General features: G+C 42.0%; 1 protein-coding gene across 1 annotated transcript in view; it reads right to left on the bottom strand.

Annotated features, from left to right (window-relative positions):
• The window catches only part of MEI1 (meiotic double-stranded break formation protein 1), a 57,528-nt gene that overhangs the window by 23,015 nt on the left and 10,376 nt on the right, over positions 1 to 24,137 (bottom strand). Inside the window, exons 6-16 of the mRNA XM_054987743.1 lie at positions 19,493 to 19,696; positions 17,199 to 17,329; positions 15,261 to 15,375; positions 12,627 to 12,743; positions 11,838 to 11,937; positions 10,700 to 10,834; positions 10,052 to 10,166; positions 8,680 to 8,756; positions 7,705 to 7,846; positions 6,729 to 6,840; positions 1,252 to 1,312 (exon numbers count right to left, since the gene is read on the bottom strand). Coding sequence (XP_054843718.1) covers positions 1,252 to 1,312; positions 6,729 to 6,840; positions 7,705 to 7,846; positions 8,680 to 8,756; positions 10,052 to 10,166; positions 10,700 to 10,834; positions 11,838 to 11,937; positions 12,627 to 12,743; positions 15,261 to 15,375; positions 17,199 to 17,329; positions 19,493 to 19,696 — 1,309 coding nt within the window. The remainder of the gene's footprint in view (positions 1 to 1,251; positions 1,313 to 6,728; positions 6,841 to 7,704; positions 7,847 to 8,679; positions 8,757 to 10,051; positions 10,167 to 10,699; positions 10,835 to 11,837; positions 11,938 to 12,626; positions 12,744 to 15,260; positions 15,376 to 17,198; positions 17,330 to 19,492; positions 19,697 to 24,137) is intronic.

Genomic DNA, 24,137 nt, shown 5'->3' with positions numbered 1-24,137 from the left:
CACTTGAAAGGAGTCATGGGACGCAGTACCGCTCTTTGTCCACAGCATCCCTGATTTTTCTCCCTGCGGTCATACTGCAATGTTATTTTTGAAGCCGCTGCTGAGTCGCAGCTGGCCTGATTTATGTCAGTGTGAACAGTTTTGTCCCCTTTTTGCTTCTCGTCCCCCCACCCCCTTTTCCTTGGGTGCAGATTGGTCTGTGCAGAATTAACCACTCCCACCCTCCTCAGCTCTCTGAACTCCTTGTCTGCCATTTTTATCAGTAAAGCGAGGTAAAGGACATAAGGCTGCTTCTCCGTTGGCTTCCTTTCTCCTGGGTTTGCATGCACTCACAATTTTTTTTTTAAAGCCAGGCTACTTATTCCCTGCTGGCTTTAAAAGTCAGGAAAGGGTTAAATGCTGCTTTTCTCTCCCTCCTGGTAAGCTTAAAATGCTGCTTTTCCCTTCCTCCCTCTAGGGTATGTGCACACACTCTCTTTTTTAAAAAAACAGGAATGGTTTGTTGCTGTGTAGAAACATTGCTGCTGATTCCCTTCTGGCTTTAAAAAGCCAGGAAAAGGTTAAATGGCTGCTTTTCCCTCCCTCCTGGTAAGCTTTTTTTTAAAAAAAACTTTTTGCACAGCCCTTTGCAAAGCAGCAGGAAAGTTGCCTGAATGAACCAGCAGCATTTTAACCCTTTCTTGGCTTGGCTTTAAAAAAAATGAGAATAGAACAAGCAGGAAAAGTACATATTTCCCCCCCAGAACTCTGCCACCAATTGCATCTCCAGTGGACATGGGACATCCCAATCAGCAAATACAAGTGGGGGATGGGCTCCAACACTGCAACGTTACTATGCATGCTCAAAGTTAAAAAAAAAAAAAGAGTGACATGAATTGCAAAGCCTCGAAAGCCTGAACTGTACCAAGTCTTCAAAGCCAGTCTAAAATGAAAAACGAGCCCAAATCAAAACTGCCTCAGACAGTGTGAAACATGGGAGTGCCATGCCAAAGCCATTGCGATTGGGGCAAATGCTCATAAATGGCGGTTTAAACAGTAAGTACAAAAGGGGCCTCTGTTAGCTGAGATTGCAAAACTGAAGGTGATAATAATTGTATCACCTCATATTTTATTTGGCTCTCCAGCATATTCAATGCTGTTTTATTAAAATCGTAAACATCTCATGTCATCTCAGTATTGGTTAGCATTTGAGAGTTAAAAAGAAATATTTGAAAAGGGTGAGAATGAGATAATTTAAGTATCATTTAATACCTTTGCCCAGCGCAGAATGTAGCCTTCAACTCCAGATTCAGTCGGATAAAAGAGGAAGTTGCTAGACAAAAGGATAACTCTACTCATACAAAATGTTTTAATAAAGATGTTCAATAATACAGTTTGAGGGTTTCTGAGTAGGGAAAAGCCTCCCAGAAAGAACCAAAATAACAAAGTTAAAAATCTATGGTAAATAACAGTTTGTGCCTGGTTCAAGAGAACAATCAGCAAGACATCCTGCCGCACACTTCCTAGCATTTCTAAACTTCACTAGGTAAAGGAAAACAGTGTTGCACTTACCTGTAACTGTTGTTCATCTAGGTCTTCTGTGCAGGCACACATGGGACTGTGCACACGGAGGCCTGCCGACTTCGGAGAATTCCATAGCTCAAAAACGCTAGGGAGCGCCCTCGCCTCTCAGCGCGCATGCGCGGCCATCTTTCCTGCCGCAAACGGCCACTACGCGGCAGGCCACCACAACGTACCCTCAGTCCTCTTTTGCTGCTGTACTACAAGGTCAGTATCAAGAGAGTTAGCAGGGAAGGAGAGAGGGTATGTGTGCCTGCTTGGAAGACCTAGATGAAAACAGAGTTGCAGTTACCTGTAACTGCTGTTCATCTAGGTCTTCGTGCAGGCACACATTGGGGACTGCGTTTGCGCAGGCCAGCCACTCGGAATAGGATCTTTCTAGCTTTTAGGCTATTTAGAGGGGCGACCTCCCCTGCAGCCGGTCTGAGCCAGTTTTTCCCGCCCAGCCAGCCACGTGATTGGGGAGGTCGCCCCCTCCTTTACCCAGTTCTCCTGTGTCGCCGCAACTCCCTTTTCTTCTCTATTAATTTATCATTATTTGTTCATTGTATATACACCAGAGAGTTCACAGCGGGGGAGGAGGGGGGAAATGTGTGCCTGCACGAAGACTTAGATGAACAGCAGTTACAGGTAAGTGCAACTCTGTTTTCATCTGTGGTCTTCAGTGCAGTCCCACATTGGGAGAATAGCAAGCTACTCACCCGGTGGTGGGATGAACTCTTAACAGAAAAGAGACTGGAGTACTGCTTGTCCCACAGCTGATTCCTTGCATGTGTTGACATCCACTGCATAATGCCTCACAAAAGTCTCCTCAGATGACCATGTAGCAGCACGACAGATGTCATCAATAGAATCCGCGAAGGAATGCTGCTGAAGCTGCCTGAGCTCTTGTGGAATGAGCCCGCAGAGCAACAGGACATGGAACATTGGCCAATTTATAGCACTGCCTAATCGCCGTTATCACCCATCTAGAAATTGTCTAAGATGAAGCCGCTTTCCCCTTCTTGGGTCCAGCGTAGCAGACAAAAAATGCTGAGTCTTTGCAGAAGGCCTGTGTTCTATCCTTGTAAAACAAAATGGCCCGTCTCACATCCAATGTATGAACAGTGTGTTCTTGTGGTGTGGAAGGATTAGGAAAAAACACTGGGAGTGAAATGGCTTGAGATACGTGAAAATGGGATAGTATACCAGGGATATGAACAGCCTGCAGCCACACCAAATGATTTGTGGCCTACGTCCAGATTCTCACCGACGTCGTGCCCCTCTGCTTGTTTATGTAAAACATAGTAGTTGTATTGTCCGTAAGTATCTGGACGTCTTGTTCCTTATGGTATCTGAAAAGGAGATCAACGCATATAACACAGCCCTCAGTTCCAGCAAATTAATATGCTCACGACTCTCAAGAGTCGTCCCACACACCATGAGCGTAGGACCCTTCGCAATGAGCCCCCCAGCCTAGATTAGAAGCATCCATAGTAATGGACACCTGTGGCTGCCTACAACCAAACTTGACACCTTTGCAAAGATTCAAATCAACCAACCATCAATCTAGGGATTTAAGGATCTTCCTAGGGGATGTTGAATCTCCTACGTTGAGGGTCTCTCTCAGGGAAGAAAACTGAACTAAACCAGAGTTGCAATGGGTGCATGTGTAATCTAGCTAGAGGCACTACAGCAGTGGTGGAGACCATGCAACCCAACAAGGTTTGAAGGAACCGGGCAGGCTAAAAGCGGCACCTTTTAAGCCTTCTAATCAGAGCCTTAATCTTTATATCCCATTCCCGGGGCAAGAATCCTGCATCCTGGGTGCCGTCCAGAACAGCCCCTATGAATTGAACAACTCTGGAAGGGGTGAGTTTAGATTTTTTCTGATTAACAAACAGACCCAAGCGGAGGCAAGTAGAGAAAATAACAGAAACCTGCCTCGCTACATCCTCGGCTGAATGCCCAACAATCAGCCGGTCATCAAGGTAAGGGAAAATACAGCATCCCTGGACTCTCAAATGGGCCACTACTACAGCCATGCACTTTGTGAAAAACCCATGGGGCAGTAGAAAACCCAAAGGGCAGAACCCTGTACTGGAAAACACGGGTACCATAAGAGAAGCGGAGGAACTTCTTATGTTCTGGAAAAATCGAGATATGGAAATAGGCATCCTTAAGATCTATAACAGCGAACCAGGAATGGGAGGGCAATAAGGTTAGCCCCGCCTGCAGGGTAACCATCTTAAACTTACGAACTCTAATAAACTTGTTCAGATTACAAAGGTCTAAAATAAGTCTAACCCCCCCCCCCCCATCCTTCTTTTCTACCACAAACAACTTCGACTAAAAACCCAATAATGAGGAATGGTCAGTGATTTCCTCAATGGCTCCCTTATCCAAAAGGGCCAAGAGTTCAGCCAGCATCCCCGGTTGTGAAACTCCAGAAATAAAAACGGAGTAGTAAATAAGGTAGCTGCAAAAATTCAACTTTATAACCAACTTGAACTATTTTTTGAACTCAAACATTCGAGGTGATGTTACACCATTCAGAGAAATAAGCATTCAACCTGACCCCAAACAGTGGGTCAGGGCCCTGTAATTGTCAGAACTGTTTGTGCGACAGGGGTTGCTCTTTAGTATGCTGATGATGAGCGCCCTGCTTGTTTTTCTGATTCTGCCTCTTTCTGGAGAAGGATTGTGAGCTCTGGTAGGATCATTGGCTCTGGTAAGCATATCCCTGGTATGGCTGAAAACGGTGCTGCCGGCCTCTTTGGAAAGATCTATAATGAGATCTAGAAGTGGAGTGCGGCTGGTGAAGCAAGAAGACGCCATAAGAGCGTGCTGTAAGTCTATCCTTTTGCTTCTTAGAGAGATAGTCATCCGTCTGAAAACAACGTGTGACCCTCGAAAGGGAGATCCTCCACCTTGTTCTTGGTATCTGTAGGCAGTGCCGTAGTCCTCAACCATGCATAGTGTCGAAGGACAACGGCCAATAACAGGGACCTCGCAGAAGTGTCTGCCATATTCCTCCTGGCATTGATCTGGTGGCGGGATAGGCGGAACACTTCCTCTTGGATGACCCTCAAGAAGATCTTCTGGTCCTTGGGCAACTTAGGTACAAAGGTGGCCACCTTGTTCCAAAGGAGTTGATAATCATCAACCGCATCATCATCAACCGCATCATCATCACCGCATAATTAGTGATCTTCACTCCAAATGCAATGGAAGTGTAAATCTTGCGTCCCATCGCGTCCATCCTCCTACTTTCCTTATCAGAGGGGACAGAAAGTGAACCCTGTTTGGGCTTTGCCTGCATCTCCTTGGTCACTAGGGACGAAGGAGGAGGGTGAAGAGAGAGGAAGGAACAGAGGTCATCTTTTGTTCTATACAGGTTCTTAACCCTGTTAGTAGCAGGGGTAGAAGCCAGCTTTAAATTCAAAACCTTCCGCAGATTGACAAATCCCTCAATCACTGGAAAGGTGACCGCAGGGGTAGAACCGGAGTAGATATGTTGTAAAATCTTATCCGTAAACTTCGGTTCTGTGGATGTCACGTTGATCTCTAAGGCCTTAGCCATATGCTGGAGTAACTCATTGTATGCTCTGAAGTAATCTGTTGGAGATGCTTCCTCAGCGGGGCCAATCTCTCCTTTGGGAGAGTCGGATGGTGGTGAGTCACTGGACCTGAGATGTCTGGTGTTTCTTTCAACATCTGCCTCAGGCAGCTGCGAGGTTCGCCTTGAGCCTGCATAAGAGTAAGCTCTCAAGGAAGGGGACCTGGAAGGTCTGAGCAATAGGAACCTTCCCTGTGGTGGTAAGAAAATGGTTAAGGGCTCCTTTGTGTCTGGAATGTCCCCTCTGGTCCTGGGATGATCGAGACGACCAGGAGCCTCAAGAAGCTAACCTAGACCTCCCCAATAGGGTGGGGGGGTTCTCTACCAGAATGACGTCTTCCTCTTGACTTCCCTTGGAATGAGTGTCACGGGATGACAATTGATCCCCCGAGCCTTGATGTCTCTTACTGGCAGGCTCGGAACTGGCATCCTCAGACCTTTCCAGAGCCGAAATCACACTTTCCAAGATCGCTTTCTCGTGTTTAGACGAATGATGCTTTAGTTTCTTCTTCTTCTTTTCTAGACTCGCCCCAGTTGACGCTGAAGCAGATGTCGGATCCAACGACTTTGGAACCGAAGAAGATTCACTTTGTTGGCGCAGTGAACGTCGATCCAAGCAAGTAGTCGGTGCCGAAGGTGTCCCGCTCCAGGGGGGCTTTGGACCAAGAAACTTAGCGGCAGCAGCATCCCGCCGAATCCGAGGAGATGAAGAGACCGCAATCAAAGTCAAGGGTGTCCAACTCCTAGGAGTCTTAGAACCCGATGGCACCAGATCCGAGGAAGTGGGTGCTGGTTCTGAGGAACTTCGGACCGAGGTGGCGGTTGACTCCGGTGGTGGCCTGGATTCCGAGTGGGTCGGAGAGGAGCAGGTGGTGTGGCATTTTCGATCCCAATGAACCGGGACCAGGCCGGGTAGCAGAATCGGGCGACGCAGATGACTTTACCGTGGCCAGTAAATCCATTGCTTCCATAGCACGTTTTCATAGGGAAGCTTGTAGCCTACCTGCCCGCTCAGCCCTGGCCTTCGAGGTGAAGGCGCGACAATGCTTACATGTCTGCGTATTGTGGGTCTCCCCCAGACAGTACAGACAGTTCAAGTGGCCGTCTGACCAGGTCATTTTCCTATCACAGGACATGCATCGCTGGAAAAGAGCTGTTTCCGACATCATCGAGGAATTTCAAACAAGTAGAAGAGCTAGGAACCTCTACTGTTGGCGACGAAAGAGGAACGTCGGGGGCGCCCCGCCTCTTAGGGACCGTTTTCAGCGGGAAAGACAGCCACACATGCACACTGAGAGGCAAGGGTGCCCCCTAGCATTTTTGAGCTATGGAATTCTCTGAAGTCAGCAGGCCTGCGTGTGCGCAGTCCCATGTGGGACTACACAGGAAGACCGTGGATGAACCCATGTTTTGTAAGAGAATGATGTGACATCTGAAAGCGTAGCTGCTCTAAAAGATGCTCACTTTTGCTTAGGATCTTAATAGGCTTCCTGTGTCATTAACATCCAGCTAGCAGCAGATTCTCCTGCTTACTACAGAAGTACAAAAAATAAGTCCCAGTCTTCCTTACCCAGTTTAATAGAAAATCTTTTACTCATGTCTGGCACAATTCTGAATAGGATGTTAAGGGTTGAGATGAAGACTTCCATGAGAGCTGGACGGACTACCCTTTCAGAATAGTTCTGCAAGAAGAGGAAACAGACAGGCTTTCCTATTACAAAAAGAAAAATACAACTCAGGAGAAGTATGAAGAATCTTTTAAAGGGTCTGATGGACTTATAACCCCAAGCCAAATGGTGCAATTTAAATGACCCAGGCAGAGGGTCATTTTGACCAAAAGGGGGGAAAATCCAGATTAATAATGCAGTCTGACAATGGCTTAAATTTAATATTTAGATGTTCCTCATTGTTCCACAAATGCTAACTAATTTGTGGGTAAAAGTAAAGGTAGTCCCCTGTGCAAGCACAGAGTCATTACTGACCCATGGGGGGACGTTGCATCACAACGTTTTCTTGGCAGACTTTTTACGGGGTGGTTTGCCATTGCCTTCCCCAGTCATCTACACTTTACCTCCAGGAAACTGGGTACTCATTTTACCGACCTCAGAAGGATGGAAGGCTGAGTCAACCTTGAGCCGGCTACCTGAACCCAGCTTCCGCCAGGATCAAACTCAGGTCGTGAGCAGAGCTTGGGCTGCAGTACTGCCACTTACCACTCTGCGCCACAGGGCTCTACTGACAGCAAAAAGAATTAAACTTTGCCACAACCATGATGCACATGTTATGGTTGGATTCAGGTAACTTTTCCATTCAATCTCACCCAATTCTTCTCCATACCACAGCCCCTGTCCCACATGGTTTTTGTTTATGAAGGTTCCATGATTCCCCAGCACAGCAATTTTGGCTGGTCAGAAACATCTCCTTCGTTTTGTCACCAGCAGAAAAGCTAGTTGAATCCAAGCCCACATTGTGTTCATTTTCCTTGCTTTCTTAAGCATCCGTGACTACCTTCACACTATGAGTTGGAGATAAGTAAGTAACCCTACCATGAATATGGGGATGCATATTGAGTCAGACATCCTCAGTAAAAACTCAGAAAAGCTTTTTAATGTATCCTTCCTCTCTGAGTTAGGAGCAGTGAAAGGATTCTCCTGAGCCAGAGGGTCATTTTGATATTCCATAGCTAACCTAGGAGGGGGAAATCAAGGTTGTCAGACAGAAGGTAGATTACACTATATTTTACAGCACCCTTTCATTCTAACAGACCTTTAATGTTGCAGCTAGACTGTTGGGTTTGAATGTGTAAAACACAAGACACATTGTTCCTGGGTCTGTCCAGAGGATTATGAAACAGATGTGTGCTGAGGATTCCTGGGTAAAAATTGATTCCCATGCATGTGATGGGTCAATTCGACTTGGGACTGCAGCACACAAGAACAAAAGGCTTCAGCCATCCTTTCATGACCATAACCACTCTGTTTCCCTAACATAAAACAGCCATAGGTGTGTAAACTGCTGTCAAGTTACCCCCATAGGATTTTCAAGGCAAGAGACAAACAGAGGTAGTTTGCCATTGCCTGTCCCTGTGCAATGACCCTGGAATTCCTTGGTAGTCTCCCATCCAAGTACTAACCAGTGCCAACCCTGCTTAGCTTCCAACATCTGATAAGATTGGCCAGGCCTGGCCCATACTAAAACAGCCATGGAGAGCTGCTATTAGCCCTAAAGGGGTCTACATGTGGACCAATGGATTACTCATAAGTTTCCCCAACAAGGCACACAAGTTCCCCATTTTGGATCAGGAAAAGAATGTACATCCCAGTCGTGTCTGAAGCAGGCACCCATGTACCTGGGAATCCTAAATTATACATAGAAACCTGCCAGCGCACACTTTCTGGGCAGTCCCTGGCACAGACCTTGGAACAACATATTGTGTATTTAGGCCATGAATATGCTCTACGTTCAGCTTAATCGTATCAGTCTTTCAATAATCAACAATGCTGAATGAAAGATCTCCTCACCTACAAGCATTTCTGAAGCTTTCTAAGGCACTCTGCATAAACTGTCCCTGCCGTGAAACTGCTTTGTTCTGATGACCCTTGATGATGAAAAAAGAGAAAATGACTAGGTTAACATTATCTCATTGCATGCAATCAGGACTCTAACCCTAATAATTCAATTCACAAAAGATTAGTTTTAAATCCTTTCAGTCATCTGAAGCAACATAGGTTGGCCTATGTTGCTTCTTATTTGTTGCTTCTCCTTACTTGCTACTGGCAATGTAAATCAGTAGTAACTGCTCTTCAGCATTGCCATGGCCAGTTTCTAGTTTTGAAATAGGGAGAATGGATGCACAAGCAAAAATCTAGTCAGCAAAAATCCATGTAGCAGTAACTCCCAAATCTTTGGATTACATCTTACTAAATGTAAATCTAACACAACTAATAACTACCCTGCTTTATAAAATAGGTACAGGAGTACACACCAAAGCTGAGCACTCTCAAATATCCTGTAGGAATATCATCATGAACTACAATTTTCGTACAGAGGTAACTCTTTAATCGTAGTAAGACAGAACAGCACAAACACCTGAAATGCCAGAATAATGTAACTGCAACATCCACATAAAATTACACTTTGCAAAACTGCAATAACATCACATCTGGTATACCATCCAATGCTATCTTCCCCCAGCAAGCCTTCTGGACACTGCAGGATGGCAAGTGATGTACAGCCATCACGGTGTATCCAGACAGCCCCTGCCACTCAGGACAAAGCCTGCAATGGGCCACCCAGGCACGTACATTTCAGCTTCACCCCTGATCCCTTAAGGTGATGCCCAAAAAAGGGGGGGGTGAACTGCCCACACTGCAGCACTCACTCCAGGGGGTCCAGCCCAATGCCTCAAAGCTGACTAAAGTTGTGACAAGCCACCCCTTCACTGCTGTCACACAAGGGAGGGTGGGTAGGACCACAAGGGCTGCCCAGAGGAGGAGCCCGCCCACCTTGCACTCTTCCCTCTGCACCCTCCTCCTTTGCCTCCACACCAGCCTAGTTTCCGTTGCAATCTTGCCCACTGATATGTCATCGAGCTTCCTGTACTTTGCAACTGAATTTGCAAGGAACTATATTCATATGAGGTCATACCAGTAAGGAAATATTGGGAGAAATTCATTACTAAGCATATCTGAACAACGCAAACAGTGTCCAGGCAGTGGGAGACGGGGAATCTCAACTGCCTGAAGAACAACAGGTTTGCAAAAATGAGGATCACTGAAGAGGAACAAACAGATTGCCAGTTCCTGACATTAATTAAAAAAGAAGTTTGCATGTATCACCCATGCATGGCTCATCACGATCTTTTAATCACAATCAAACAAGAGAGTAACTAACCATGAGCCCTCTATTAGGTGGGAGTAGTGGGAGGTCACTACACTGCTTCAGTACACTTTCAACCAGCTTTTGCAGTTCTCCATATTGCACTGGAGGAAAGCTGACGTGATCCTTTCTGTAGCAAGAGGAGCAAGAATAAGTCCAGAAATTAATTTGGATCAAAGGTCGCTGGCATTACACTTCTTAGCAAATGCCAGCAAAGACTCAGTCATGTATGTAAAGGCCATTCAAGACCTGAAGGTTGTATGTGATGAAACAGAGAACTACCCCAATCACAAGGGAAAGTGTGTGAGGGGATCAAACTTTAATAGCAAAAAAGGGCACATGGATGGAGGATGACCTTTTCTCATGTCTTTCCCTTGCCTCATCACACAGCCCCTTCCTCCAAATGGTTTTCACTCAGTCAAACACACATCCCTTCCTCCAAATGGTTTTCATTCAGTCAAACACACATCCTACCTACTAGTCTACATCCTACCTACATGTTCAGTATATGGAATTAAAGACATCTCATTTGGCTGTAAAAATCACCAAGTTATGGAAAGCCACATTCTACTCCACCAAAATGTCCATCTTGTAAGAGTGTTTGAGAGGCACTAGCACACTGGAAAGAGCTAGAAGGCTGCATCTGTATGTTTTCCCACTTACCTCAGCAGTACAGTGGCAGCTTTCACCGCTTCACTTGCTACTTCCAAAACAGGGCAGTTTACAGCTTCTACAAGGACACTAACAGCATCTTTAAAAACAGTTGCATTTGTAAATAATTTTATTTCTACTGGCTGCCTGAAATGAAGAAACATAATCCCTTACAGCATGATCTCCTATAAAAAGGTTTCCAGATTTTTCTTATGTAGTCTTTTAAATTGGTTAGAGCATTAGCATACCAGTATCAGAAATTAAAAACTTACCAGTAACTTTGTGAAGTGGCAGGGCACTGTTAAGTGGAGCTTGAGCTGGTAGCTTCAAGTTACATCAATAATAAACTGAAATATGTTCTGTATGGACATCAAAAGACTTTCACCACAAAATATTTGCCCATATATGAGCCTGCCAATCTCACATGTGGACAACATTATGGATATCCTCTAAGCCCTTTAAGTAATGTCTTGTGTGGATACAGGGCCACAGACATATTACATACATTTGCAAAAATATGTCCATAAAACATTGCTTATATCCATATTTGAGCTCCATACAGCCCTATGTGCCAAAATTTTGACTGTTATAAATGGTAATAAATGAGTGTGTCACCGTACAAATGTGTGATGCCGCCAACCAAATTCCTAACAAAACATTTGGGGCATATCTCTCTGGCTTTTCACATCATGTGCAGCAGTGTGGTAGAGATATGTGAAGAAAATCAGGAAAATTATAAGAAAACAATAGGTCCATCCTATCCCATTTTTTAAAAAATTCTTGAAATATTTTTATTTTAGAGCAATGAGAACAGTTTTTAAGATATTGCCCTTTTCACCGCAGAATGTTTTCTAATAGCTATGTAATAAATATGAAAGACAGATAATTACAATTTCTACGTCCTGTAGACATATACAACTCTCGGATCTTCAGGTCTGCTTTATATTCCTCCATCTTACGTAACGTGAGAAACTGCTCCATATTGGAAATACGCAAATCAAGAAAGTGGAGGTACAGGCAGGTTGGGGATAGCAATTTTCAGTTGAAAACCAACCAGAAAGGAAATGGTTTACAAGCCCAACCTGTAAACCATTTCCAACTTGTTCCAACTTAAAGAATTGAAAATAATTGGCAGTTTGAAACCCCTTACCGTTTCAGGATTTCAGTGAGAAGTAAAAGTCCCTGTTTGTGCAATTCCACATTATTAAGATGCAAGACTTCTCTCAGGCTCTTTAAAATAGGTTCAATACCTGGAATACAGTTTATTAATTGTTTCAAACATGGAATAATCCAGACAGTAACAATGAGATGGGGCAGCGGGGGGGTTGATATGGATGGTAAATAGCTAGTAGGAAACAGCTGAGAAAAGTTGAAAAACTTATTTGCTATATGCCAGTGATACTAGTGCCAATCACATAATTCCCTGACGAAATCCACCACTAAACATTCACAAAGTTATTTCTACAAATACAAAGAGGTAAAGTGGGATGTTTGGCCTTTTCCTCACAGTCAGTACTTTGAATGCACCTAGAAAAAAGTTGGTAGTGCCACTGAAGTGCTGACTTTAACAAACAAGTGGTTATTAGGGCATAGTCTTCAATCAACAGCCAATTATCCATTGAAAAAAAATTTACATCAAATTCATGTCTCTCAGTAAAATGCTCTTTAGCCACTCTTCTATGCTTAGTTTTCATAAGTAAAAAATAGAAACACAGTGTTAAATATACTTGTATTAGGGGTTTGAATCAATGGACAGCAATAAAGGAGAGCTTGATTTACAATTGCAGTACACATTTCCAGTGACTCACAATGCAAATTTTTGGTGCAAATGTGGAGGTAATAATATCTTTTTGAGAGCCCATATTTCAGCATACAAAGGCATGAATGTCAAATGATATTACAACAGAAGTTCTGTTAGGCTACAGGGAAGAGGTTTTACCATAGACAGTGTGGCATTTGGAAAAGAAAAGATGTTCTTCAGTCAGGAGGAGCAAGCAGCAATAAATTGACCAGATGAGAATTTCGCTTGTACAGAAGAGACACTCAAACAGGAACTCTGTAAGCAAGCATAACAATAAATTCATGCTTGCAGCAGAAAAAATGGCTCTCAGAGGCTCTCAGAAGAGGGGGGAAAGCACAAAGAAGCTAAATGGCAATTTAAAACTCTACAACATACCTTGGAACTACCAAATTTTGGAGGAATGCCTAGAAAAGCTCTGTAAATGCTAACAAAAGTTTTTTCTGCTTTTGTTGCATAATAAAATATACATGGTTTAAAAGGGAAAATGAGAACCAGAAACTGATGCTGGAGTTATGGAAACAAATCTAAATAAATAAGCCTTTCTCAAAGCTCTGCCAACTCAAAAGGAAGTGGGATACTGCACACCACTTGTCAGTGGTTGTTTTCTAAACGGGAAAGAAGTTGTGGCTCAACCCTGCTTCCACTATGGAAGTTCTACCTCCCAAATCCAAGGTATGAGTAGAAGGGATGTGGTTACAAGAAACGAGGGAAACATTGAAAGCATGCATGGTAAACAGAAGAGACGAATTTAAATCCTAAGAAAATATATCCTAAACAACCAATACAATTCACTAAAGCAAATATAACTGCATAGGATTTAAGACATCATTATAATTATAGTGACATTGCTTCCACTTGAAAGTTTTGCTCCATTTTAGCATTCATGCTGGTTATTTCTTGGCAACACTGCTCTCGTCGACGAGGCCAAAAATGGCTGCCACACTTCCTTTGGTCAGGGAGGGATGGTGCCTTTTCTTGGTGTGCTTTTGAACTTCCAGTTTCCTTGTGATAGGAGCAGCTGCAGCTGCGGCTTCCTCACAATCTGCACCAGTGTCTCCAGGATCACTGCTGGGCACAACGGTGAGGGGGGCTTGCAACTCTCCTTCAGAGAGGGACCTGTTGCTGCCCTCACGACTTTCCATCCTTCCAAGATGGTGTATTCTGTGAGCCTGCAAGCCTAGTTTGCCTCAAAATGGCTGCTGTGGCCAAAGAAGACAGAAAGAGGCTTCCCCCACAATCCTTCAAGGGAGCACTGGAGGTCAAGAGGCTAACCAAGGAGGGGGAAAGATGAAAGAAAACAGCAAGGAATAAGATTTATAAAATTGAAAGGAAGGGAAGGAGGAGAGAGGTGAAAGGCAAGGCAGCGTACAACCGAAGCTGCTCTCCCTGTTGAAGCAGGAAAGAAACTGAAAGGGATGAGTGACTTCCACTAGGAAGACAGGAAGTAGAAAGAACTTGTTCCTGCTTCCCTGACTGAATGGCGGGAATCACCCATCAAGATGTCCTCTGCCTCAGAGGGAGAGTGAGTCAGCTGTCCTTGGTCTCCAGATGTTAGACCGCCAACCTCTTCAATCATTCCCATTCACAAAGAGAGTTTAGTCTCCACTGCCATCAGCAGACCATTAAGAGAATTACAGACTGGCAGCCTGCTTATTTTTTATTTATATCCCTCTTTTCTCTCTGATTGAAGACTCAAAAGGGCTTTTCACATCATTCCCCCTTCCTTCACTTAAACCTCACAACAACAGTCTTGAGAGGGTAGGTTAGGCTGAGAGATTATGATGGGCCCAACGTCACCTGATAGATGTTAATGGCTGAGCGGAGTCAATGGCTAAGCAAGAGATTATCCCAGGCCCCAGTCTGATACTCTAACCACTATGCCATGCCAGCCTGCAGTCAGACTCTCTATAAAAAAAAACAGAATCCCCTCCTTCATTCAGACAACGCAGAAGTAGAACAGATATTTTGGAACTTTCACTGTGTATTCCCAACTCTCCCTACTTCTCTTTTATACTTTGATAAATTTGAGCCAAAGCATAAGGCCATTGTCAGCACTAATCAAAAACCTGGAGGGCAATCCTCTCCTTTACAATGCACACCAGAAATAACTTCTTAATGTTCACTGGTTCAATAAGAAGAGATTCACTACAAGTCCTTGTCACCATATCTCAAGGTCAATTCATGCACCCCATTGGCCTATTAAGAATGTGACTTAAAAGGCATATGAAGATGGGAACATCTGGTGAAGAAATAGCATAGCTGCTTCACCATGCACCCATCTCATAACTCAATCCATATTTACTGTGCTGCTACCAAGCTACTGAACGTAGGTCGAGACAGGATACAACAGCCTAGGGTTTTTTGGCAAACACAGTATGTTTTGAGCACTTTGGAGAGGGGGATGCAGCACAGAATAAGAGAGTTATAATCCTGAAATAAGTGATTATGGACTCATGGCTTAGGATGCCAATCAGTAAATTCTCTATATAGTCACAGTTTATAATTTACCTAATTTCTAAGTAAATAATACTAGAGAAATAGTCATGTTAGTCAGTTGCAGCAAAAATAAACAGCATTTATTATGGCACCTTAAAGACTAACAAGTCTTGTTTTTAAGGTGCTACAACGCTCATTTCTAAGGTATTACTGATTCTACTGATGCAACAGAATAACTGCTGCAATTATTCCAAATATGGCTTTTCAATCATATGTCACCAAGACATTCAAAGTGGCAAACAATTAACAAGGCAGTCTGGTTAATTTCTGTGTTACCTGGAATATCTGCATGGATAAAGATAGAGGCATATTTTGCTGGAGAATGCACCAGCACAGCAGCAATACACTGTGCACTTGCTACCTGTAACAGTTCATCTCTTGATAACAATAGCTGTGAGGAACATCAGAAATAGGATTAAATTATCATCATAACTTTCAACTACTGTGACCTCTTTTACTAGGAAAATGCTTTTACTGACCAAAAGAGAACTAAAATTTAAAATAAAGACCTTTGTCAAACAACTTCTAACCTAACATTTTAGGAATGTAAGAAGAAACTTGTGGAATCAGACCAACTGTCCACGATCATGTTTCCCATAGTGGTTGACCAGATGTCCTGGAAGACTCACAGCAGGAGTACAGAACCCAAACCTCCTGTTTCTGCCCTGCACCAATTGGCATTCAGAGGTATATTGCCTCCTTATCCATATGCTTGTTAATATTTTCAAAGAACTGCAAAAGGCTGGTGATGTCCCATTCATCCATCATGGCTAAAAGCTACTGATGGACCTATTCTCCATGAAAAGCTATCTAGGTTAGTGTTCTTCTAGTGTTTGTGGCAGTAAATTTCATAAAGTATACATAGTATGAAAAAATTCTCTTTTGTCTATCTTAAATCAACTTTTGTCTATCTCAAAAGTCAAATTTATGGGTACACTCAAGTTCTAGTATTTTGGAGGAAAGAGAATTCTTTTTCAATTTTTGCCATTCTATTTAAAAATCTATCACATTTCACATTAGCTGCCTTTTTTCTAAAATAAAAAGCCCTGAACTCGTAGGGGAACTCGTGACTTTGTGTCACCTGCAAACTCTGCCACTTTACTGCTCACTCTCAATTCCAGATCAAATAGCAACATCCTAATACAGGTTCTTGGAAGTCCCCAATGCTTTCTACTTTCTACTGTGAAAAGTGTCCATTTAATCCTACTCTCTGCTACACTTCGCTCAACCAATTACTAATTCATGAGAGGATCCACCATCTTTACCTGATTTGGTAGTCCAAGAATACTGGTTGTAGCACTGAAACTCTGGAACTTCCTCCCAAGGGAGATTTGTCCATTTCCCTCTATCACTGCTTTCTGCCAGTGAGTGAAGAAGTTTTTGTTTTGTTTATTATTAGCTCTCCTCCTAATTTGTTTTTATGGGTTATAATTCTTTTAAATATATGTATATTAAATGCTGTTTTTAAGGTTTGACTGGTTCACCATCTTGGGGACCCTGATTTGGGTTGAAAGGTGACATAGAAATGTTTTCAATAAATAAATAAATAAATGTCTCATCCTTATCCATATGTTTGTTAATAGTCTTCAACTGCAAAAGACTGTTGAAGCAGGACTTCCAATTGCAGAAGCTGGGCTGATTCTCCCTCCGCTGGGCATGTTCCTCTGAATGCTTAATATGCTTAAAAATAGTTTCCACCATTTTATCTGTATCAGATATTAGGTTAAGTATTCTGTAACTTCCCAAATCCCCCTTTCTAAAGGAGTATTATGTTTGCTACTTTCCAGTCTTTGATAGGGAGGCCAATTTTTGAGATACTGCATATTATTATTAGGATATCAACAACTTCACATTTGAGTTCCTCAAGAAAACTTTACTATTTCAGAACTGTACAGTGAAATCTAATGAACAAATGCTTATAAAAACGAAATCACATTCTGCATACTCAGGAATCAGAGTGACCATTACAGAAAGTATATGGCATATTCAGTGTTTTATTACATTGAATCCTATCTGTAGCTAATAAAAGCATCCCCAATTTTAAAAGATGCTTTTTAATTTCTCCTTGTGCACAAGGTAATTATTAATTTTATATAGGTCAAATTTTTAAAAACCCGAATTAGTTGAATTCAGTATTCATCATGATAACTAACATGACAATCAGCTTTTATCCAGCATATATACAGAAAACAGGTAATTTATTGTAATAACTACCTTCTTGAGAATTAAAGGTAATGGACTCTCTCCTTCAAACAACTCTGGACTTGTAGAATCTGCTCCTTTCCCTGAATTACTCATAATAACTGACACAAAGTGGTCATATTTCAACAGCTGATTTAACAAGCCTGCAATAGAGAAAGTGAGAAATTGTAACAAGCGCAGATTATAAAACATTTAAGTTCCATATCACTTGAGTTTTAAAATGCCCGTATGATTCTTTGGTAATTGTCTGCCAATCTGGTAAATTATTTTGAGGAAATTTATTATTATTACTTCTATGTGATGTCCCCACAGTCCAGAAAACTGGCTTAGATTAAGAAACCAGTGTGAACATTGGTGGATGGAACATTAACAATCTGAGATCTGCTGATGATACCACGTTACTGGCAGAAAATAGAGAAGACTTGAAGCGACTACGGAAGGAGGTTAGAGAAGAAAGCGCCAAAGTAGGATTACAGCTAAACATCAAGACAAAAATAATGGCTACCAAGGAATTACACAATTTTAAGGTTAACAATGAAGAAATTGAAACTGTTAAAGATTTTCTATTCCTTAGCTCAATCATCAACCAAAAGGGAGACTGCAAGAAATCAGGAAAAGACTGAAATCAGAAGAAGACTGAGATTTGGAAGAGCAGCCATGAAGAAACTAGAAAAGATCCTTAAGGATAAGGATCTTTCTGGGGATCAAGATCAAGATAATCCAAACTATGGTATTCTCTATTACTGTGTGTGGATGTGAAAGTTGGACAGTGAAGAAAACTGACAGGAAGAAAATGGATTAATTTGAAATGTGATGCTGGAGGAGAGTTTTGCTGATACCATAGATGGCCAAAAAGACAAGTAAGTGGATTCTAGATCAAATCAAGCCTGAATTCTCCCTAAAAGCTGAAATTACAAAACTGAGGGTATTGTTCTTTGGTCACTTCACAAGACAAAACTCCCTGGAAAGACAATAATGCTAAGAAAAGTTGAAGGCAGTTGGAAAAGAAGGACCAAAATGAGATGGCTTGACTCAATAAAGGAAGCCATGTCGTCCAGTTTGCAAGGTCTGAGCAACTCTGTTAATGATAGGACGTTTTGGCAGTCTTTCATTCATACAGTTGCCATAACTCAGAAGCGACTGGATGGCACATAACACACACATATACAATATCCAGAGAATTATGTTCTAACTTCTTATCTGTTTGGATTTTGAAATTCCACAAGATCTTAACTTTCTCATTTTCAACAACTTGGGCATATTTCAACAACTTGGGCATATTCTTGGGCATATTTCACAGCTGGTAGCTCATATTATTACTATTGACAGCTTTGGATTTTCAGTATGAACAAAAAAATGCATGAAAACTCTTCAACGTAAATTTCTATGGCTCTGCAAAGTCAGTTGGGCTGTTGAAATTACCTGGAACACATAGATAACTGTTACAGCGTTTTCCTAAGTTTCAAGATGACACTTTGAGGCTAGGGATGCATTCCTAAGAAATCATATGCACATTTAATTGAAAGTAAGACTCACTGAACTTAGTGGACTTCCTTCCAAATAGACATTTATAGGTTTGGGCTGTAAGACAGGCTAAAACCATGGCATCAATCAAAAAATTAAAAAATGATGAAAAAAATTCAGTTATAGTGAATCACCACTTGTATGATTATGGGTATTCCAACATTTATGGCAGAGCAGCATCTGGGTCTTCCCTATTTGGCTCTCAGGACATTAAGTACTCTTGTCTTGGAAGAGGGGGCTAGCACTGCACCCTATCCAAACATCTGCTATTCTAAAACCATCAACAGAACATTAGAGGTAGAGGAATACTTGACTTCTTCCTGCTTCCGTCTTTGTAAAGGCCTCTCATGAAAGTTAACACTGAAAGGGAAACAGGGAGGGACTATCCTTAGCAAGCAGCACCAATAGCTGAATGCAGCTGAAGTAGCAAGATCTGCTACTATACAAACTGAGATCTCTGCATCCATACATCACAGCAAACTACAATTAACAAGCCAGGTATAAACCATGATTTATAATCCCAGTTTAGGAAACATCTACAAACCAGTTTGTGGCATCCTACATTCACGCATCACACTGGAGTGTAATCAAACCATGGTTTATTGTTATATTTGAATGCAACTTATAATATACACTGTTTTTGGTTTTTTTTCAATTTTTATATCACATTTACAAAACTCACAAGACGCACATTCCAAAACACAGTTAACAAGACTTCTTTAACAGTGCTTGTAAAATACTCAAAGCCCTTCCTTTTTTATTATTCTGATTGGGCATATTACCCATGCAGTTAAGTTGCAGCTCCTTGGTCTGTGCATTCTTCAGAGTAGTCAGAAAAAGGCCACACAACCTCTCTGTGAAATGCACAAAGAGTCTCTCTGCAGCATTAGGGACAGAGTACAGCTTGCCATAAAGGTAACATACAGCAGCCTTTATTCTCTCATTGGGATACATCAAACTTGTAGCCAAGTGTTCTAACATGTTACCTGTATGGAGAATAGAAAAGGCAAGCATAAAGATAGAAGACTGATACTGTCTAAGAACATAATATGGCTCAGCCTGCAGAGGTACCATTTAAAAAGAGCAAAAGGGAGAGTTACCAACACCTACCTTGTGGTTCAGATTATGTGTGAGTATTACTCAGAATCATCTATATCCCTAGACTCTTATTGATTCTACACATTGAATAACTATTGTTATTCAATAAAGTTGTATAGTTAAAAAGGACTGCTTTGCACTCATATTTTATTATTTATTAAAAACTTGTTACCTGCTTCTGAGCACAAGTGCCACCCAGTGGTTTGTAATCACATTAGCATTTTAAAAACCAGACAATTAAAACAAAGGTAAAAATCCAAGATCACATAAAAATATATACCGTCCACAAGTTTAACATCAGCAGGTCCAGAATCAGTCACAACAAAGAAGGACTACTGAGAGATGTAATAGGAGTAGTGATTATTAAGAAATACAGAAGTTGCAACATAATTTCATTTTGTGGCCATATATTGTAATGAAACATTAACAGATAAAAAATAAACATAGCACACACTACTTTTTAAATTCTTTCTCATTTGATCAACTGGTGTTATGCTTTCAACTAGGTGGCTTCAATTTTTTTTGTTTCTTGTTCACAGCATGCCAAAGGTACAACTTGCTACTAGCTACATCCTGTTCCCAGCAAAGTCAGTCAGCAAAGCATTCTATACACAGGATTCTATTGATGAGGCTTTATGTTCATGGCCTACAAGATCTCTTTTTATCCCCTACCTTTTAAAATAAAATATCCAGACATAAACAGTTCTAGAGAACTCAAGAGTTTGCACAGTGTCCTGTGTTATTTTGGTTGGTTGTTTTGAGATTTTGCTATGAACAATTACCTTTTGTTTCGTTTTGCTTTTCAAGTGCGCCCAAATGCATGTATTTGTACCTTGTTTCCTTCCCACTGACATGGCACCTTTGCTGATCTGTTAGTCTGCCAGCCTATAGCCTGCTACCAACCACTCAAAAATAGTAAAAGATGGCCAGTTCTTTTTATTTCCAAATCATCCCCTGATGAGATGACTGCACAACAAATCATCCATTGTTCCATGGGGTATGAAATGAGGAACTTTAGCTATAGAAAATGTTGTTCTATTTTGTAGTGTTTTATTTAATTGATATTCTAAGAGTAGGAAAATTGTTTCAAATCATCACTTTGAAGCTAGGACCCCAAAGCCTGTATTTGCCAAAATTCTGTTTATGGATGAAAAATTTCCTATTTCACATTTCATGGTCTAACACACCCAGCTTCAAACTTTACACCCTTCCTTGTTAAGAGTTTTGCTAATTGTTTAAATGTCCATCTTTCCTTGATAGGTGTGAATTGCCCATGATCTTGGTCTATTAACAGGATGGTGCTCTCATTTCTAGGTGTTTTGGTGCTACGCCTAGGTCTAGGTCTTTTGGTGCTACACCTCTGAAGATGCCAGCCACAGCTGCTGGTGAAACGTCAGGAACTACAATGCCAAGACCACGGCAATACAGCCCGGAAAACCCACAACAACCATCGTTCTCCGGCCGTGAAAGCCTTCGACAATACATCTAGGTGTTTTGTTTAGAGTTCCTCACTGTGATTGGTTGTTTAACTATCTCTCGTGGGCTGTCTTAACTATTTTACATATTGTCTACAAAAGGGTACTCTTATTAGCCAATCCAAAGATTTCAGTGGTGGAAAGTGCTGTCAAGTCACTGGCAACATATGGAAACCCTGTAGGTAGACATTCAGAGGTGGTTTGTCATTGCCTGACTCTGTAACAATGCTGAACTTCCTTGGTGCTTTCCATTCCAACTACTGATCAGGGATGACCTGATATCTGAAGAGACCAGGCTAGCCTGGGCCATCCAGGTCAGGGCAAGATTTCAATACACCAAAACATATACATTTTACTATTGTGATACTGAAGGAACAGTAATCTGGTGCCTTGGAATTATGTTAGAACTGTTAGAATGAATGAGCTACATGTGCTCTAGGAAAGCAGTCAACATGGCTGAACCTCTATTATTATTATTTCATTTCTAACCCGCCCTTCCCACAAGCGAGCTCAGGGCAAGGTACAGCAGTTATAAAAATATAATACAAATATTAAAAACAGTTTTCCAAGCTGAAGAAGCTGTAAGGCTTAGGCCATGATCTGAGAACAAATCAACTTTAATCCCTGCTTGGTGACACATGTGATGCTAAATTAAACAGAAATACTTGCACTGTTCCTTTTAAAAATTATTTTTGCCATTTTACTTGTTTTTGGACTTTCTACTTTTTATTACCACGTAAATGTAAGATTTTACTCCCATTACAATGTATGTTTTACTATAATGTAAAAATATGCCTTCATCCTCTGCCTACCTGTGCCACATCTTAGTTATATTTGTCAGGGTTTTCAGCTCCTACTATGAGTTGACATTTATGAAAGTCTTGTTAGTTGTCTTCAGTAGCCTTCTAAGTTTGCAGCAAATCCATCTGCTACCCCTCACCTCCTTATACAACACACACACAGAGTGAAATTTGGGAGAGGGGGTGACTTTCCTTGCTGGGACTTTCCTTGCTGAGCCCAGACGCTCTAAGTGGCATCCCTGAGCCATATTGAATCTCAGGGTTCTGTCACACAGACATGCACACACACAATGGGCTGTTGTCCTTTGGTCCTGATTGTCTGCAGTACAATGTCTGTCTCTTTGTTCATTTTGGACACTTGTTTAGATCCTGAACCCTCAGCCGTAGATTCAGATTTACAAAGCCTGCATATGTCCACATTCTATACAAAATATTTGTTAATCTTATTGACTATAGCATGAACTTTTTTCCCTCCTATCAAAATCTAAAGAATCTTCTGAATACATTAAACTGATCACCAAGGGCTTGTTAACCACATGATGTTGTAAGCATCTTCTATTTGAATTTAAATACATATTTCCATTCAGATTTGCAAGACTGATTTTTTAAAAAGGACAGTTGGCTTGGTGGTGGGTACTTGGGGTGTGCAAAAAAGGGGGGGGAGAGATCTGGAAGTACACCCAGAAATCGCTGTTTCATTTTGTTAAAGTAACTTCCAGAACACTGAACCAAATTCAGGAAACTAAATTTTAACTGGTCCCCCCCACCAAAAAGTTTGTGTGTTTCATTTCAGTTCATACCTTGCAGTACTAGCAACAGCCACAGGTAGGCTGGCACCGGGCTCACCTCACAGAGCACCATCTTGTTTTCCTGAACAGCATTCACCAATCGGATCCCATGGGGAGAGAGCCCTTATGTTATTAACTAACTCTATTGGTGGGAAGAGGGAATGAGCGCAATGTGCATCTTTTTTTGTCATCGCTACCTGGAAAATGGCATTGTCTTCCCGCCAATCAAGTCCTTGCAAGGGGAGACTCCTCCCCATATATCAGCTTTGGAAACATTTGGAAGGGGGAGACGTCAACGCAAAAAAACACTTCCCTCAGAGTAAGCACCATAGAATAACATGGGACTTACATCTGAGTAGACAAATGTAGGATTCCATAGTTTCTCAGGGGTCTCTTTTTCTGAGTTGCATGGCAACTCCGCCCTTTCAAAAACAATCCTGCCTGCCTCCACAGCAAAAGGAAAACTTATGAGGAAAACATAGGACTGTCTGGGTAGGATGAAGGGTGGAATTCAGACAATCATTCCGCTTGCCTGCCTGCAGTTGGGCAATGGAGACAATGCGTGGCGAGAATGCCCCATTTCGCAGTAGAACACTGAGCATCAAAGGAAGGGTTTGGATTCACCCCTCATCATGGGAACGAAACAACAAAGCGCAAGGAAACACAGCAGCAACAGTCAGCAGTAGAATGCAAAGGTAATAATTTATTGGCACTATAGAAAAAGAAAGAAGTGAACATGAAGCATGCTGCTGCACTGCACTGACTAGAGTACTCTCCTGTCTGGAGCCACTCTACTACTGCTGCCCTTTTGCCGATCAGTTTCCCATTGTAGCATGCGGCCACCAACACTCTCCTACGGGGTCCGTTGTTGTGTATGTGTGTTATTATGCTTCAGGAAAAACACAGTGGATCAATGGTTTAGACTAGAATGGGGACGAATGGTTGATATGGTTTTTGGTTAAGCATTGTTTCCCCAACCCCACCCAAAAACCAGCGTGTGCGTGAACAGCCACCCAACTTGCGCCTTGATACCTTCACCAAGCTGTGTGTGCTCAAACTCAGTGGGTTAATGGTTTAGAGGGAAGACTGTGTTCTGTGCAATTTTGATGGTTTTAACCGCCCCAAAGAGACTGGAAGACCTCATTGCAAAGGATGGGTCCAAAACTCATGATAATGAAAAAAACTCAAATGGATTAGATCCGAGCCTGCAACACCCCAGCCAGAAAAAAACCCAAGTAACGGTAAATAGTTGGTTCAGAACCCCCA

The sequence above is a fragment of the Eublepharis macularius genome, chromosome 9, assembly GCF_028583425.1.
Source record: "Eublepharis macularius isolate TG4126 chromosome 9, MPM_Emac_v1.0, whole genome shotgun sequence".
Lineage (NCBI taxonomy): Eukaryota > Metazoa > Chordata > Lepidosauria > Squamata > Eublepharidae > Eublepharis > Eublepharis macularius.
The sequence above is the reverse complement of the archived record's forward strand: the minus strand, read 5'-3'. Positions and strand labels throughout refer to the sequence as shown.